Here is a 13,842-nt window from a genome sequence, read left to right on the forward strand (position 1 = left end):
TAACAAACAATAAAAAATAACATGAGGAATAAACAATTTTTTAAAAGAGCAATATCATCAGAACTGATCGCTTCCTAAACAATTTTGATTGACCACAAATTCACTCATAATGCAAATATATTACCGGTATTGTCGAAAGAGTCAGACGTTATTTCATGAACACATGTTACTTCATGATCACCATTGCAATTAAAATTATTCGTAGAACTCCTGGGGGTTATTAAATCATCACGATGATTTAAAATTATTAAAATCATGCAATCATTGAGATAAATACTATCTTCACCAAAATACAGAAAATACAATAAAATTTGAAGAATTAGCTGTATCTCTAATAGAAAAATATTAAAGAGATAGGTCTTAGGTCTGGTCGTTTGATTTTCTTAAAGACTTCATTATAAGTATTAATAAACTGTGTGAACTCACGAAGAATCACGCGTCCAAGTTATAGTAGTGCCACCAGGAATTTCAAGGGTAGCTTTGTGAGGTTGAAGACCACCTTCGATGTAACAAGTGATTGATAGTGGATCACTACCCCACGACAATTCCGTTTCGCTGTGCATTTGAAACATTAGATATTCATCTATAACAAAAGTAAAAACTAAACATTTACTGCAATTTCGAGGATTGGGATAACAATATCACCAAATCGTCTGAATGGAAAAGACAAATTGAAAAGAACAAGACAGCTTGAATGGATGAAACAAACCAAGATGTAATATTATTGATTAGTACCTGTTCGGGTTGAGTACTGTTAGCACAGATTGTGATATTTTTGCGGTAGCACTGACACTGCTGCTTACTTCTTTGTTTCCAAGTGCTTTATTTTTACCCACGCACATATATATTCCACCATCGGAATAATCTAAAAGCATATCATAAGGATAACCTAATATCAAAGCTTTTCTTCTGCTTATAGTTGGAAAATTAATTTAGCAGTTTCATCTCTAAGAAAATATAATGTGCGACGAATGTATTCATAAAATAACGTACCAATAATGCCCATATTATAGACACATACAAATTCGTAGTACGACTTCGGAAGAACAGTGCAATCAGAGGCTGGAGAAGCCCAGGTGATCACAGATAGATTACTTTTCTTCAGAGCTACTTCATGAGGACGTCGATTTCCTTCAGCAAAGCAAGTGATCTGTAACTGTGAACCTTTGTTCACTATACCAAGATCTGATATCGAACTTGTAACATCTTTCACTGAAAGAGCCATGTTTCTATGGAGACTGTTCTCCAACAAAGTACCTGTTTCCTCAAATTAAGATGTCATAATTGTAGTTGCTAATCTGTGTCTTATTGTTACTGTTAACGCATACAATTTATACATATTATATAGCATATTCCAAATGAATGGATACCATTTTCATGAAGAGTGAAGACGTAGATGATAAGGATATTAACTTAGAGAAATATATATGAACCAATTTTACCGCACTAACCCACTATGATGTTTTCGGATTTCTCATCGTTTTGTTCGTTATTAGAAGCAGCTCTGTTCTTGGACAGACATTTGTAAGTACCATCATGATCGTAGCTGGAGCTTGTTACAGAGTGGATATAAGTCAATGTGTTGAGCTCTTCACTCACTGTAACTGAGGCTGGTGATTGTGATGACTTGTTATAAAGGACGATATCGTTAACGACTGAACTGTCAGGGCGTCTAAGATCCAATTTCAGATAGAATGGAATTCGTCCACCATCAGCCACACACGTTATAAGAAAAGAGGCTCCGAAGGCAACCTCTGTTGTGCTTTTTGTCAAGGTAACATCGACATTATTAATAGGAACTAATGACACAGTCGCAGATTTGGTTTTGTCGGTGGTCTGACCAGGAAGTCTATTGTAACCGTCACATCTATAATCTCCTGAAAATAACAAGTATTAAAAATAGGGTACATGAGTGAGACGCAAGAAATTATTAGCAACTGATAAACTTCTGAACGTACATCAGAAGTCTTCTGATGTACGTTGTTTCAATGATGACATAACGTGAACAGTGCTCAGGGTGCTAGTGTTGCATTATCACGATTATTCTCAGCAGTACCTAGGAAGCTCTGTCGTCGACATTCGCATGTAAGACCACAAAATGATGCGGTTCCAATGAATACACATTGAAACACATTATCGAACCAAAAATCGTGATTGAAATTTATTTTATTATTTAAAAAGTTTTGGTAAAGGAGTTAAAGGAGTGTAAAACTGGATCAAGTATGGATCAAAATGATTTTTCCCTGGTTCATCAGTCATGATGGTATAACTATACAGTAATTATTAACTTGAAGACATAAATAAGAAGTCTTACCCTCATCAGTGTATGTGGGACTCGATATTGTATGTTTACATGTCAATTCAAAGGTTCCAATACAAGTTAATGTACCTCCGGAGCTGAAAAAGAGTGCTAAGAATGTGGAAAATCTATTGCAAATGACCATTTTTATAACAATAAACCACGTATGTCCTAAACCCTCTCCTGGATGCAAAATAGTTTCCATACCTAGAATCTCCCAGCCAAGTTAACACTGTACTGTCTGGTGTAGTCAGAGTTACTTTGTGGGGTTGACCTCCTCCTTCAACGTGACAAGTTATAGTAAAGCCAATACCGGTAGGAACTTCAGATTCACTGAACGTTTTATAGTTAGACAATGAACAGTTTCGCCATCGGTAAGAACCAAAGATTTGCAATAAGTTCGAACTATTGATAATCAAATCGGAAAGTTCATCCTTGCCTTCAGTATCAATTTAATTTGATTCCTAACCTGGATGGAGTCATAGATACTTCCACAGTTTGAGACACATAAACATCTATAAGCTCGGTAGTTGTTACCTCCTTGTTGTTTGCCACAATGTTTTTTCCGATACATTCATATTTTCCTCCACTTGTATAGTCTTGTGTGGTTTAATGATATAGATACTAAGGTAATTGAGAAAAAAGCATACAATGCTAAATATGAAATAATATCTGAGTATACAATACTGTACCTATCAAGAATTAAGAAGTTTATAAATAACTATAATAATAACCAGCAGTAGTTGTGTATGTGCACTTCAACGAGAATGAATCAGTGCTTGAGCAGAAACCACTATTAGTTGGGTAGGATTTGATGGATATAGAGTCGTGTTTCAGTTCAACACTTTCAGGTTTTCTTCCTGAGATGAAGATGGTATTAATTAAACATACTCGACTTAATAAGAGAAAAAATGCATCTTATGAATTAGATAGTAGGGTACCACCTAAATCATCGCTATTCAAGCCAGGTTTGTATGTGACTTAACAGTCAAAAATGGAAAGGTGAGGGCTACATTAATCATTCCAATTATAATCTCCGCAGTCCGAACGATATGGGGCGTGAAAAACAAAGTATCTTTGACTCTTTAAAAAGATTATTGCCAGGTCTTCTTTAGTTTTTTGAGTAATGAGAGAGTTATTCAATCTTTACAGCTGTATAGTAGGGAATAGCGTGGGGTGCCCTACATAGACTGAAGAATATCTGGAAATCCAAACTCTCAAAGAGCCTCAAGATTAGATTGTTCATAGCGGCTTGTGAATCAGTACTGCTCTACGGATCAGAAACCTGGACACTGACAAAGGCTCAAGAGAAAAGTTTGGACGTTACATACACAAAGATGTTGCGTATGATGCTGGGTATCTCATGAAAGGACAAGGTCAGCAATATAATTTTGTATGGTAGCCTACCAAGGCTGTCAAGTGTCAAACAAGTTACGAAGTAGGAGATTAAAAATGGCGGGATACTGCATCCAACATCCTGAGCTGCTTGCCAGTGATTTAGTCTTATGGCTTTATGGGAACCTACGCACGGTAGAGCACAGCAAGGCCGACCAAGACAAAGCTACTTGTCTATGTTACTGAAGGAAGTTGGGACAAACTGCATTTACATTTCCAGATGAAATTAAAGACACTGACTACGCTACCCTGAGAAAAACTCTTGTTGATCGGTTATCACCCAAAACGAATATTGTAGCTCAACAGCAGAAGTTTATGACTTTAAATCAGATTGCTGGTGAATCCTTATACAGTACTTTTATGTCACGATTGAAGGAAGCTGCTAATGTTTGTCAGTTCGGTGATTTGTTTGATTTAATGGTGCGTACACGTTTTGTGGCTGGACTATCCTCTGATAGGATACGTGCTGAACTCATATCAGAATCTGCTACCAACGACACGTCTGCCAGCCTGTTTGATAAAGCTCAGACGAAGGAGAACGCTCTGCAAAGTTCAATGTCAGTCACAACACACTATGTTCAAAAACCCGGGAAGTTTCAAAAACCTCAAAACTCTTAGTTCCATCAGAAGGCCGACCTTAGCATTGTTTGTTCACGTTGTACTGTTCGTGGTCATGTTGCGAAAAACTGCAAAGTTCGTTGCAGAAACTGTCGCAAACCCGGACATATCGCAAAGAACTGTCGTTCTGCTAAGAAGCAATCCCATTGTGTTGAAGGGATTGGTGATCATGATGATGGCAATGCTTGCGCTGCTGATTATGGGTACACACATCGAAAGTCGGAGAACACGTTGTACTGCGTGGAGACGGCTGATCCTGTCCAGGTTCCAGTACAGACTCCTGTTCCCGATGATACTCTACCTGCATCAGTTGTTAGTAATTTATCCAGTTGTATTGATTGTAATCAGAAACCATTTCTTAAAGTTAAGATTAATGATAAGATTTTGAAAATGGAGTTAGATACTGGTTCATCTTTAAGCTGTATAAGTAAGTCTGATTTTGCTAGACTAGGACTAACTGATTGCCAGATTGTTCCATGTTCCCAGAAATTGCAAGTAGCTAATTTTAATTGTGAAAGCATTGACTGCAAGGCCCTTGTAAACGTTGAATTTAGAGGCAAGAAATGGATTTTACCACTATATGTTGTCGATTGTCGGTTTCCCACACTCCTAGGTCGAGAGTGGATCATCCAGATGTTTGGTAAAGACTGGTTGGATCATATGATAGGACTTGTTGATGTTGAGCAATCTTACGCTGTCTCCAAGCTTCAGAGAGATGAATTTGTTAGTGAGATACTCCGCAGTCCTGTGTTCGATCCTGGTGTTGGAACTGTTAAAGGATTCGAAGCTTGTCTACAATTTAAGCCTGATGCGAGAGCAAAGTTTTGCAAGGCAAGGCAGGTCCCATTTGCCATCGTAGACAAGGTTGGGAAAGCCATAGACGAGTTAGTGAAGAATGGACAGCTGATTCCAACAGAGCACTCAGACTGGGCTTCACCCATAGTTCCTGTCATGAAAGCGGATGGTACGATTCGCATATGTGGTGACTACAAGACTACTGTAAATCCTAATCTTGACACAGCTATTTACCCACTTCCTACAATAGAAGATTGCTTGAGTAAGATTGTCGGAGGTAAACTGTTTACTAAGCTGGATATCAGAGCCGCTTATAATAGTTTGAAGTTGAGAGAATGTGACCAAAAGATTGTGACTTTGAACACACACAAAGGATTGTTCAGTCCTACTTCTCTACCATTCGGTATTTCATCTGCCGGACCGATATTTGAACGCAAGATTGATGATACCTTGAGAAAGACAGAGAACACGGCATGGCGTGTTGACGACATTCTAATAACAGGACCTGATGATGAGAGTCACATGAAGAACGTGAGAACGGTGATTACAGCACTAGAGAATGAAGGCTACAAATGCCGGCTAGACAAGTGTGTTTTCATGGAGCCTAAGGTGACATTTCTTGGCCATGAAGTATCTGCTGACGGGATAAGACCGCTGAGTTCGAAAGTTGAAACGATAGTGAGAGCACCGTATCCTACTACTAGAGCGGAGATGATATCATTTCTTGGTGGTGCACAGTACTATTCACGTTTTATTCCCAACATGTCAACAGTTGTTGAACCACTTAACCGTTTAAGACCCGCTGACAGTATTTTCCACTTTGGAGATAGAGAAAAGAGAGCTTTTGATGAGTTAAAAGCGCTGTTATCGTCTGACTTGGTTCTAACAGTTTACAACCCTGAGCTGGAGTTAAAGCTTGACACGGACGCTTCATCCGTTGGTTTAGGAGCTGTTATGTCACATATTGATGAAAATGGGACAGAGCGACCGATCGAGTATATATCTCGAACACTGACGAAATCTGAGAGAAACTATTCCATGATAGAAAAAGAAGCATTGGCAATAGTTTGGGCGACTAAGAGACTGCACCGTTATCTTTTTGGACGACCGTTTACCCTAGTTACAGACCACAAGCCGCTGGAATCTATCTTTCACCCTTGTCGTGGAATTCCTAGCATGGTGGCAGGTCGTTTACAACGATGGTCATTGTTCCTTAGCGGTTACACTTACAAGATCTAGTTTCGACCCACTGGTAAACATTGTAATGCTGATCTATGTTCCCGTTTTCCACTGCCTTTAGACACATCGGCAGAGACGAGAGAGTTTGATGACGAGTTAACAGAGGAGTTTGAAATGAAACCTCTAGATACTGTTTTCAGCGTGCACTACTTCGGTGATGACAAACCTTTGATTGACGCTGAGTTAATAGCTAGTCACACAAGAAGAGACAAGACACTTGGTCGAGTGTTACAGTTTGTTAAAGACGGCTGGAACGAGAAACCCCCTGTTGATGTCGAGCTGAAACCGTTTTACACACGTCGAAACGAGTTGTCAGTAGACCAGAACTGTATTGTCTGGGAATCTCGAGTTGTTATTCCAGAGAGTATGAGAAAGAGCGTGCTTTCAATGCTTCATGCAACACACATGGGCATTTCACAGACAAAAGCACTAGCGAGAGGCTATGTTTATTGGCCAAACATGGATGCTGAGATCGAGAAAATGGTTAAACTATGTGAACCATGTCAACTAAACCAGAAGAAACCCGCTAGATCTACACCACACCCATGGGCTAAAACTATGGAGGCTTGGGAGCGGATTCATCTAGATTTCTGTGGACCCTTTCTTGGATCTATGTGGCTGATAGTTATCTGTTCGCATTCAAAATGGTTAGAAGTTGTTAGAATGACGAACATTACAAGTAAGAGAGTGATTCAAGAGTTACGAGACATCTTTAGCCGTTGGGGACTACCCAAGATACTAGTATCAGACAATGGATCGAGTTTAACTTCAGAAGAGTTTAAAGTATTCACGAATAATAACCAGATTCGACACGTGCTTATTCCTGCTTACTCACCTGCAAGTAATGGACAAGCAGAAGTTGCAGTCGGACTGTTTAAAAGAGCTATGAAACGGATGATCTTGAAAAACCCTGACGTTATGTGTAACCTGGCTGACTGGCTACTAAACTACCGCAACACACCACACACCACTACCGGAGTAGAGCCTGCAGTTGCGATGATGAAACGACGGACGAGAAACGCCTTGAGTTTTCTACACCCGAGTTCGAGTAGTAAGTTTGCCAAAGTTGCTTTAAACGATCAGAACACGATTGCTGAATCGAGACTTCGTGATCTGAACATTGATGACACTATATCGTTCTATGATGAGAACAAGAAGTGCTGGAGAAACGGTGTTATCGAGGGTAAGGAAGGTACCAAAGTGCTACTGATCAAGACACCTGATGGAGTCTACCGCAAGCATTTGGACCAGGTGATCAAGAGATCTGTTGTGTCAGAACCGTTGCAACAAACAGATCCGGATACACCGAGAGTTGAGCTGGAGATAAGAGATGGGCAGAGTTCTACAGCTACTGAGGGTGATTTCGAGAAGACAGCTAGCTTACCTGAGAGTACAGAGCCGGAAACTTCGATTATAGTTGGTAATAATCCAAATATACCCGCTGAGCCTGACCATAAGGCAGCCGTTGAACCTATAATCACTGCACAACCTGTACTTAAACCACGTGAGCTTGCCATAGAAATAAACCGTAGCACTATAAAACCTAATATTGTTAGAGAGCATGAATTGCAAAAACCTAATTTGCTTCTGCCAGCAAACTTTGCACGTGATAGTAAACCACCAGACAGGCTAAGTTACCGCAAACTGGGAGGAACATAAAACACGTTTCATTATCACATTTTATGACAGTTGTTTTATTTTGAATGTGTAAATCTAACCACACATTAATCCAGTTAAATTATCCAGATCAAACGTAAAGTTATAAAGATTCCCTGTCACGTTTACGTTTTGAAGAATAACACGTTATTTTTGTTTTAAACGGAATGCGCTTAGTTTTAAATCGTGTAGCGAGCGCAACACGTTTCAATATTTTCACGTGAGTTCACTTCACACTTTTGTAGATTTCATTTTGACCACGTTTTCAGACATTTTAAATTTTGTACGATTAATTTATATCACATTTTTTACGAATTCAGTTGAATTATTAAATCTATATTGTTTTTAACACTTTTTAGTTGAACGGGATGTTATATATTCTAGTAATTTATTGTGTTATTGTATTATTAACCGATATACTATTCAGGATGACAACCTGTGTTTTGGTTTAGCTTTTAGCTTTTAGTCTTGCGTTTACCTTGTCACAACGATTCATAACACCTACCAAGGCTGTCAAGTGTCAAACAAGTTACGAAGTAGGAGATTAAAAATGGCGGGATACCGCATCCGACATCCTGAGCTGCTTGCCAGTGATTTAGTCTTATGGCTTTATGGGAACCTACGCACGGTAGAGCACAGCAAGGCCGACCAAGACAAAGCTACTTGTCTATGTTACTGAAGGAAGTTGGGACAAACTCTAAAGAGGAACTGCGAACCCTGATGCAGGACAGGGATATATGGAGGGGGTTTTCTGGCGTAGATCGGACTTACCGAGGTAGCACCGACATAGTAGCTGTAGTAGTAGTAGTGTATTGTAGGATATAATAAAGTATATTTTCCCCACTATCGATCAACTTCATCAATTAACCGAGAAACCAAAATTGAATGATGAAACATCAATTATTACAAAACGAAAAAAGTTAAATAAATGTATGATTAACTACCTCCAGTTGTTAAACAGGTGATAGTAAAGGTATCCCCAAAAGAAGGAGTATCAGTGCTTGCTGAGAGGGTAACAATTACATCAGACACTACGGTTAGAGTTTTGGTGTCACCATCCGTTTTTATGCCACTGTTGTCATTTTCACCTTCACACATATACACTGCCGAGTCTTCTAATGTTAACGAACTGATCGTGTGCGTGTATGAAAGGGAGTAAGTTTCTTTCACAACATCAGCATGACTACTACTACTGTCTGATGAATCATACGATTTTAAGGCTACATTGCCTTTCTTAAAAGTCAGTTTAGTTGGTAGAGCATTTCCCTCGACTTTGCAAGTATAAGTTACAGGAGAGTCCTTGTCCAGTTCGGTTCCTGAAGGGGATTGGGCTAAACTTGCCTCCACATCTCCCACTGAAAGGTTTGATAGTTACAAAATCAGATTATATTCTACTGACTTGCTTAACAGTTAAGGGGGCAGGGGGGTCTTTATGAAATTTCTCTCGAAATTGATTTTATAGTTGTTTCTGATAGAGGGGAGTGATATCTACCAGATGTTTTTGGTCCCATGGAAAAATTTTGTTCCTAGCCGAAATTATTGCCGGTCAAAGGTCAGCGCTCATGTGTAATTGTATTGCGCGAGCGATTTTCAATCGCGCGCCCTGAAAATCGAGTCTAAAAATCTATCTTCTCCTACATGTTTTGAGCAATCACCTTGAAACTTTCAGGATATGTTCTAAGGACCATTTAAAAACTTCTGGTCTATCAGAATTTTAAAATAGGCCTTAGAAAAGTTTTTATTCGATTTTGAAAATCTTGGACCTCGTTTTTTTTTTGACGATTTTTTCAGGTCCAAGATTTTCAAAATCGAATAAAAACGTTTCTAAGGTGTGTAGTCAGTGTAGCTTACGTTGCAATTATCGAGCTCTCTTATCTTTTGTAAATTGCGATAAGTTCAGTTTGCTGCTACCGCGTAGTTAGCCTTTGCGTGTGTACTTGTACATTCCTATACAAGTAGATTATGGAGGATGATCGTAAGGTGACCCAATCTCTGGACCAAATTCAAGGATTCGAGTATGATGAACAGACAAAATTGAAGGACAGTGTTACTAAGTGGTTCATTACGCTGGGAAAAGAACTGAAAATCGACGACAGAGATATTTGTGGAGATATGGACAGAGAAATATTTATGGCTCCAACTGTCTATAAAAAGCATCTGGCACTTCGGCTTGTGGGAGCAATAGACCTCGTTCAACGGCATGAATGCCAGATGGGTAAAATGGAGGAGATCATATATTTCTTGAAGACGGAAGCGTTAGAAGACAAGGATAAGTTGATCAGGCTGCAGGGCCAGCTGCTTGTACAGAAGGACATTGTACTAGAGTTGTTTAAGACGTCGGTTAAGAAGACAGTGCAAACAACGGTGGAGTCAGGGATAAAGAGCTACAGTGCAGCTGTACAACAGAACAGTGCAAGTGGTACGGTCTGCAACAGTAACATCCTGAAGAAGGTGATGAAGAGTGTGGCTGCAGAGGAGGACAGGAGCAAGAACCTGATCGTGTTTGGGTTGAAAGAAGAAGAGGGAGAACAGCTTCCAGCGCTAGTAACCGCAGTTCTGGAGGAGATTGGCAGGAAGAGTACGACTATCCGACCAGTAAAGATCACTGTCCCAAGCTCTACAGCGGTTCAACAGATTCTGACGAAAACAGGAAGACTGAGGCTAGTTGAGACCCACAAAAATGTATGGATCTGTCCAGATAGATCTAGCGAAGAACGAGCAACGAGGAAACATCTGGTTACGGACCTGAAGAAGAAGAGGGTTGAACAGACTCATCTCGACCACTATATCCGGTACGGGAAAGTCTGTAGCCGTGATAAGAAACCACCGTGAAGCAATTCATGTCTCTCGGACACTGATCAGTATTTGAATGAGTATTGTGTATCTTAATAGTTCTCGGACGTTATCTGTATTTGAGAGACAATTTTATAATTTATATACGAGCTATTTCTTGATTGTTTCACACTTCATATTTCATATTTTGTTTCACACTTCATATTTCATAATTTTATTACTAGGTGGAAGTGACGTTATTGAGACTTTGGGCGGCCATAAACCTCGTGTTTTAAAAGTTGTCCTCTGAACTTGTTTCACTGACCCACGCTTTATAGCATTTATACATTTCGGCCCATTTTATATGTTTGTTCGATTTGCTGTACATTTGTATATTTGCTATTTTGTAAAAGTTTCAAATCAAATCAAATCAAGGCCTATTTTAAAATTATGATAGACCAGAAGTTTCTAAATGGTCCTTAGAACATATCCTGAAAGTTTCAAGGTGATTGCTCAAAAAATGTAGGAGAAGATAGATTTTTAAACTCGATTTTCAGGGCACGCGATTGAAAATCGCTCGCGCAATACAATTACACATGAGCGCTGACCTTTGACCGGCAATAATTTCGGCTAGGAACGAAATTTTTCCATGGGACCAAAAACATCTGGTAGATATCACTCCCCTCTATCAGAAACAACTATAAAATCAATTTCGAGAGAAATTTCATAAAGACCCCCCCCGCCCCTGCCCCCTTAATCGATTTTAAAGAAGTGTGAATATATCAGAAAATATTGCAGTATTTCCTTTCTACACTCTGGACTCTGGAGCTACAGTGAATTCTACGAAACAATCTCTTTGATCATTCATATTTCTATTCAATATGTCATGCCAAAAGTTACCTTTGTGCAAATACAAACATTATCAAATTTCTTATAGTGTAATAAATTACTAAAATCCAACTGGATAGGTTGCAGTATCACAGAAGCTCACCTATCGTTAAGCTGACATCATCATCAGATGTTTTTGAAACACCATCAATGGTATTGCTGCCTTCACACAAATATTCTCCTGAATCTGAATACGTTGGAGAAGAGAAAGTTTTTAAGCATTTCTTTACATTAGTTCCTGTGCATGTTGATGTCCAGGCTATTGGGGATGAAGAACCTTTCTTTTTGAGAGTTGGTATGTTAGGTTCCGGGTAACCCTCAACAACACAGGTTAAAGTGATACTATCACCTTTGTTGACTGACGTTTTACTGGCAGTCAGCTCAGTAGTACTTGCTTTCACTGAAAAATCACATTACTCTCAGTAACATAAAAGTTATCAAAACATTTAAATACAAAAGTTCTAACAAACTTATGCCACTAAAAATTAGTATGGATCGACTACCAATAAACATATTTTGTAAATAACATACAACAAATAAATATTCATGTTCTTACCGTATTGTAGTGTTATCTTATCAGAGCTAACTTTCCCCATGTCAGTACTGTCAGTTTTATACCATCTTGTTTGCACTGTGCACGTGTAATCTCCGTTCTTTGCAGAACTAAATCCGGACACAGTGATCTCATATTTTGAAGTATTGGCAATAGAACTACAAGTTATGTCTCCACTAGTTTGTGGACAATCTGTCCTCACAGATTTTGGATCACTGATAGTAACTGATTCTATAGGGTACCCACCCACAGTACATGTAAATGTAGCTGAAGTGCCATCTTCCACACTTTTACTTGTAGGAGTGATGCTACTAGTCGGATCACCTGCAAGATGATAATCAATCACACTAAATTATTTATAATGTGGTGGATCAGAATCCAGATTAACTCAATGATATAGTGGACTGAATTAGATACAGTAATTATGGCTTTTAGTTAAAATTATGCACAGCTTATTTAATATCTATCCGTTATTAACACCGACAACATAACCACTCCATTCAAGTCTATTTATCTAACATTTTAACAATGAATTAATGAATCACACATACTAGCGATAATAACGTTCGTCGTTTTTTGATACCAAGTCATTTTGACCGGGTCATTGTACAGCCCACATTGATACACTCCACTTCTTGCTGACTTGATATCAGACTCAAAAGTGTAAGGAAATGTAAGGGATACACGAGTTCCTTTCTTGAAAATATGTTTTATAAATGTGGCACTCCCAGAAGAGACAGAGCCATCACAGTTTATCTCAAAGGGGTTGTCAGACTTAGAGTTATCAGAGGTGTCATACCACATGTACTCAGGTGGAGACTTGGAGAATGTGAACTGGAGAAGGGGATCAATCTCAGCAGCTGAAATTATAGTGACATGATTGACATTGTCATGTATCTTGCACATTTAATTATTAAGATTAGAATCAAAAAGTAATACATGTGTCGTTTTCATGTGTCTTACCTTGAACAACAAACAACACTTTCTCTGCGTCAGGATTACCACAGGAAGCACCATTCACTATCTCACATCTGTATTCTACAGACCCAGCACTGTCAGTCTGCACAATATGCTCTCTCGAAGTAGATACTTCAGGACTATTAGAGTTGCTACCTTTCCTCCATTTGTACTGAATATCCCATTTATCACTAGCTCTACAAACACCTCCACACATCAGAAGAACTTTATCACCAACATTTGGGGTGACTTTGCGATCTCCGGTTTCATCAACAGCCAGCACAACATACCCCGCTGCTATGACTCCAGATTGAATATCATAATCATTATTCTCTGCAGATAAGACACTTAATAAAAAATTCCAATCGTTTGTTTCATAAAATCATAATATCATGCAGAATGTATACACTGCATACTTACCAGTGTTTTTCCAGTGTCAATATTTCATATAATTCTTACAAAGTGAAAAAAATGCCCTTATGGCATCATTTAGATTCAATTTCAGGATGTGGCAGGGTCTGAATGATATTTTTTATGTTTAGGAGTTACAAATGATTAGGTAAAATACTTTCTAAGAAGATGGGATCCAATCAATTAAGAGTGGCGTTTTAGGGGTGGTGACATTTTAGGGGGGGGGGGGGGGGGGGGGGGGGGGTTTACCTGTACTAGT

General features: G+C 38.9%; 1 protein-coding gene across 1 annotated transcript in view; it reads right to left on the bottom strand.

The window, feature by feature from the left end:
• Positions 1 to 13,842, bottom strand: part of LOC134825685 (hemicentin-2-like) — a 37,664-nt gene that overhangs the window by 20,702 nt on the left and 3,120 nt on the right. The window contains exons 4-17 of the mRNA XM_063837890.1: positions 13,179 to 13,505; positions 12,767 to 13,075; positions 12,219 to 12,539; positions 11,766 to 12,062; positions 8,947 to 9,357; positions 3,034 to 3,159; positions 2,769 to 2,898; positions 2,507 to 2,632; positions 2,315 to 2,397; positions 1,452 to 1,877; positions 994 to 1,212; positions 736 to 865; positions 427 to 555; positions 125 to 210 (exon numbers count right to left, since the gene is read on the bottom strand). Coding sequence (XP_063693960.1) covers positions 125 to 210; positions 427 to 555; positions 736 to 865; positions 994 to 1,212; positions 1,452 to 1,877; positions 2,315 to 2,397; positions 2,507 to 2,632; positions 2,769 to 2,898; positions 3,034 to 3,159; positions 8,947 to 9,357; positions 11,766 to 12,062; positions 12,219 to 12,539; positions 12,767 to 13,075; positions 13,179 to 13,505 — 3,120 coding nt within the window. The remainder of the gene's footprint in view (positions 1 to 124; positions 211 to 426; positions 556 to 735; positions 866 to 993; positions 1,213 to 1,451; positions 1,878 to 2,314; positions 2,398 to 2,506; positions 2,633 to 2,768; positions 2,899 to 3,033; positions 3,160 to 8,946; positions 9,358 to 11,765; positions 12,063 to 12,218; positions 12,540 to 12,766; positions 13,076 to 13,178; positions 13,506 to 13,842) is intronic.

Source organism: Bolinopsis microptera, unplaced genomic scaffold, assembly GCF_026151205.1.
Source record: "Bolinopsis microptera isolate Bmic1 unplaced genomic scaffold, MBARI_Bmic_1.0 sca8, whole genome shotgun sequence".
Taxonomy (NCBI): Eukaryota; Metazoa; Ctenophora; class Tentaculata; order Lobata; family Bolinopsidae; genus Bolinopsis; species Bolinopsis microptera.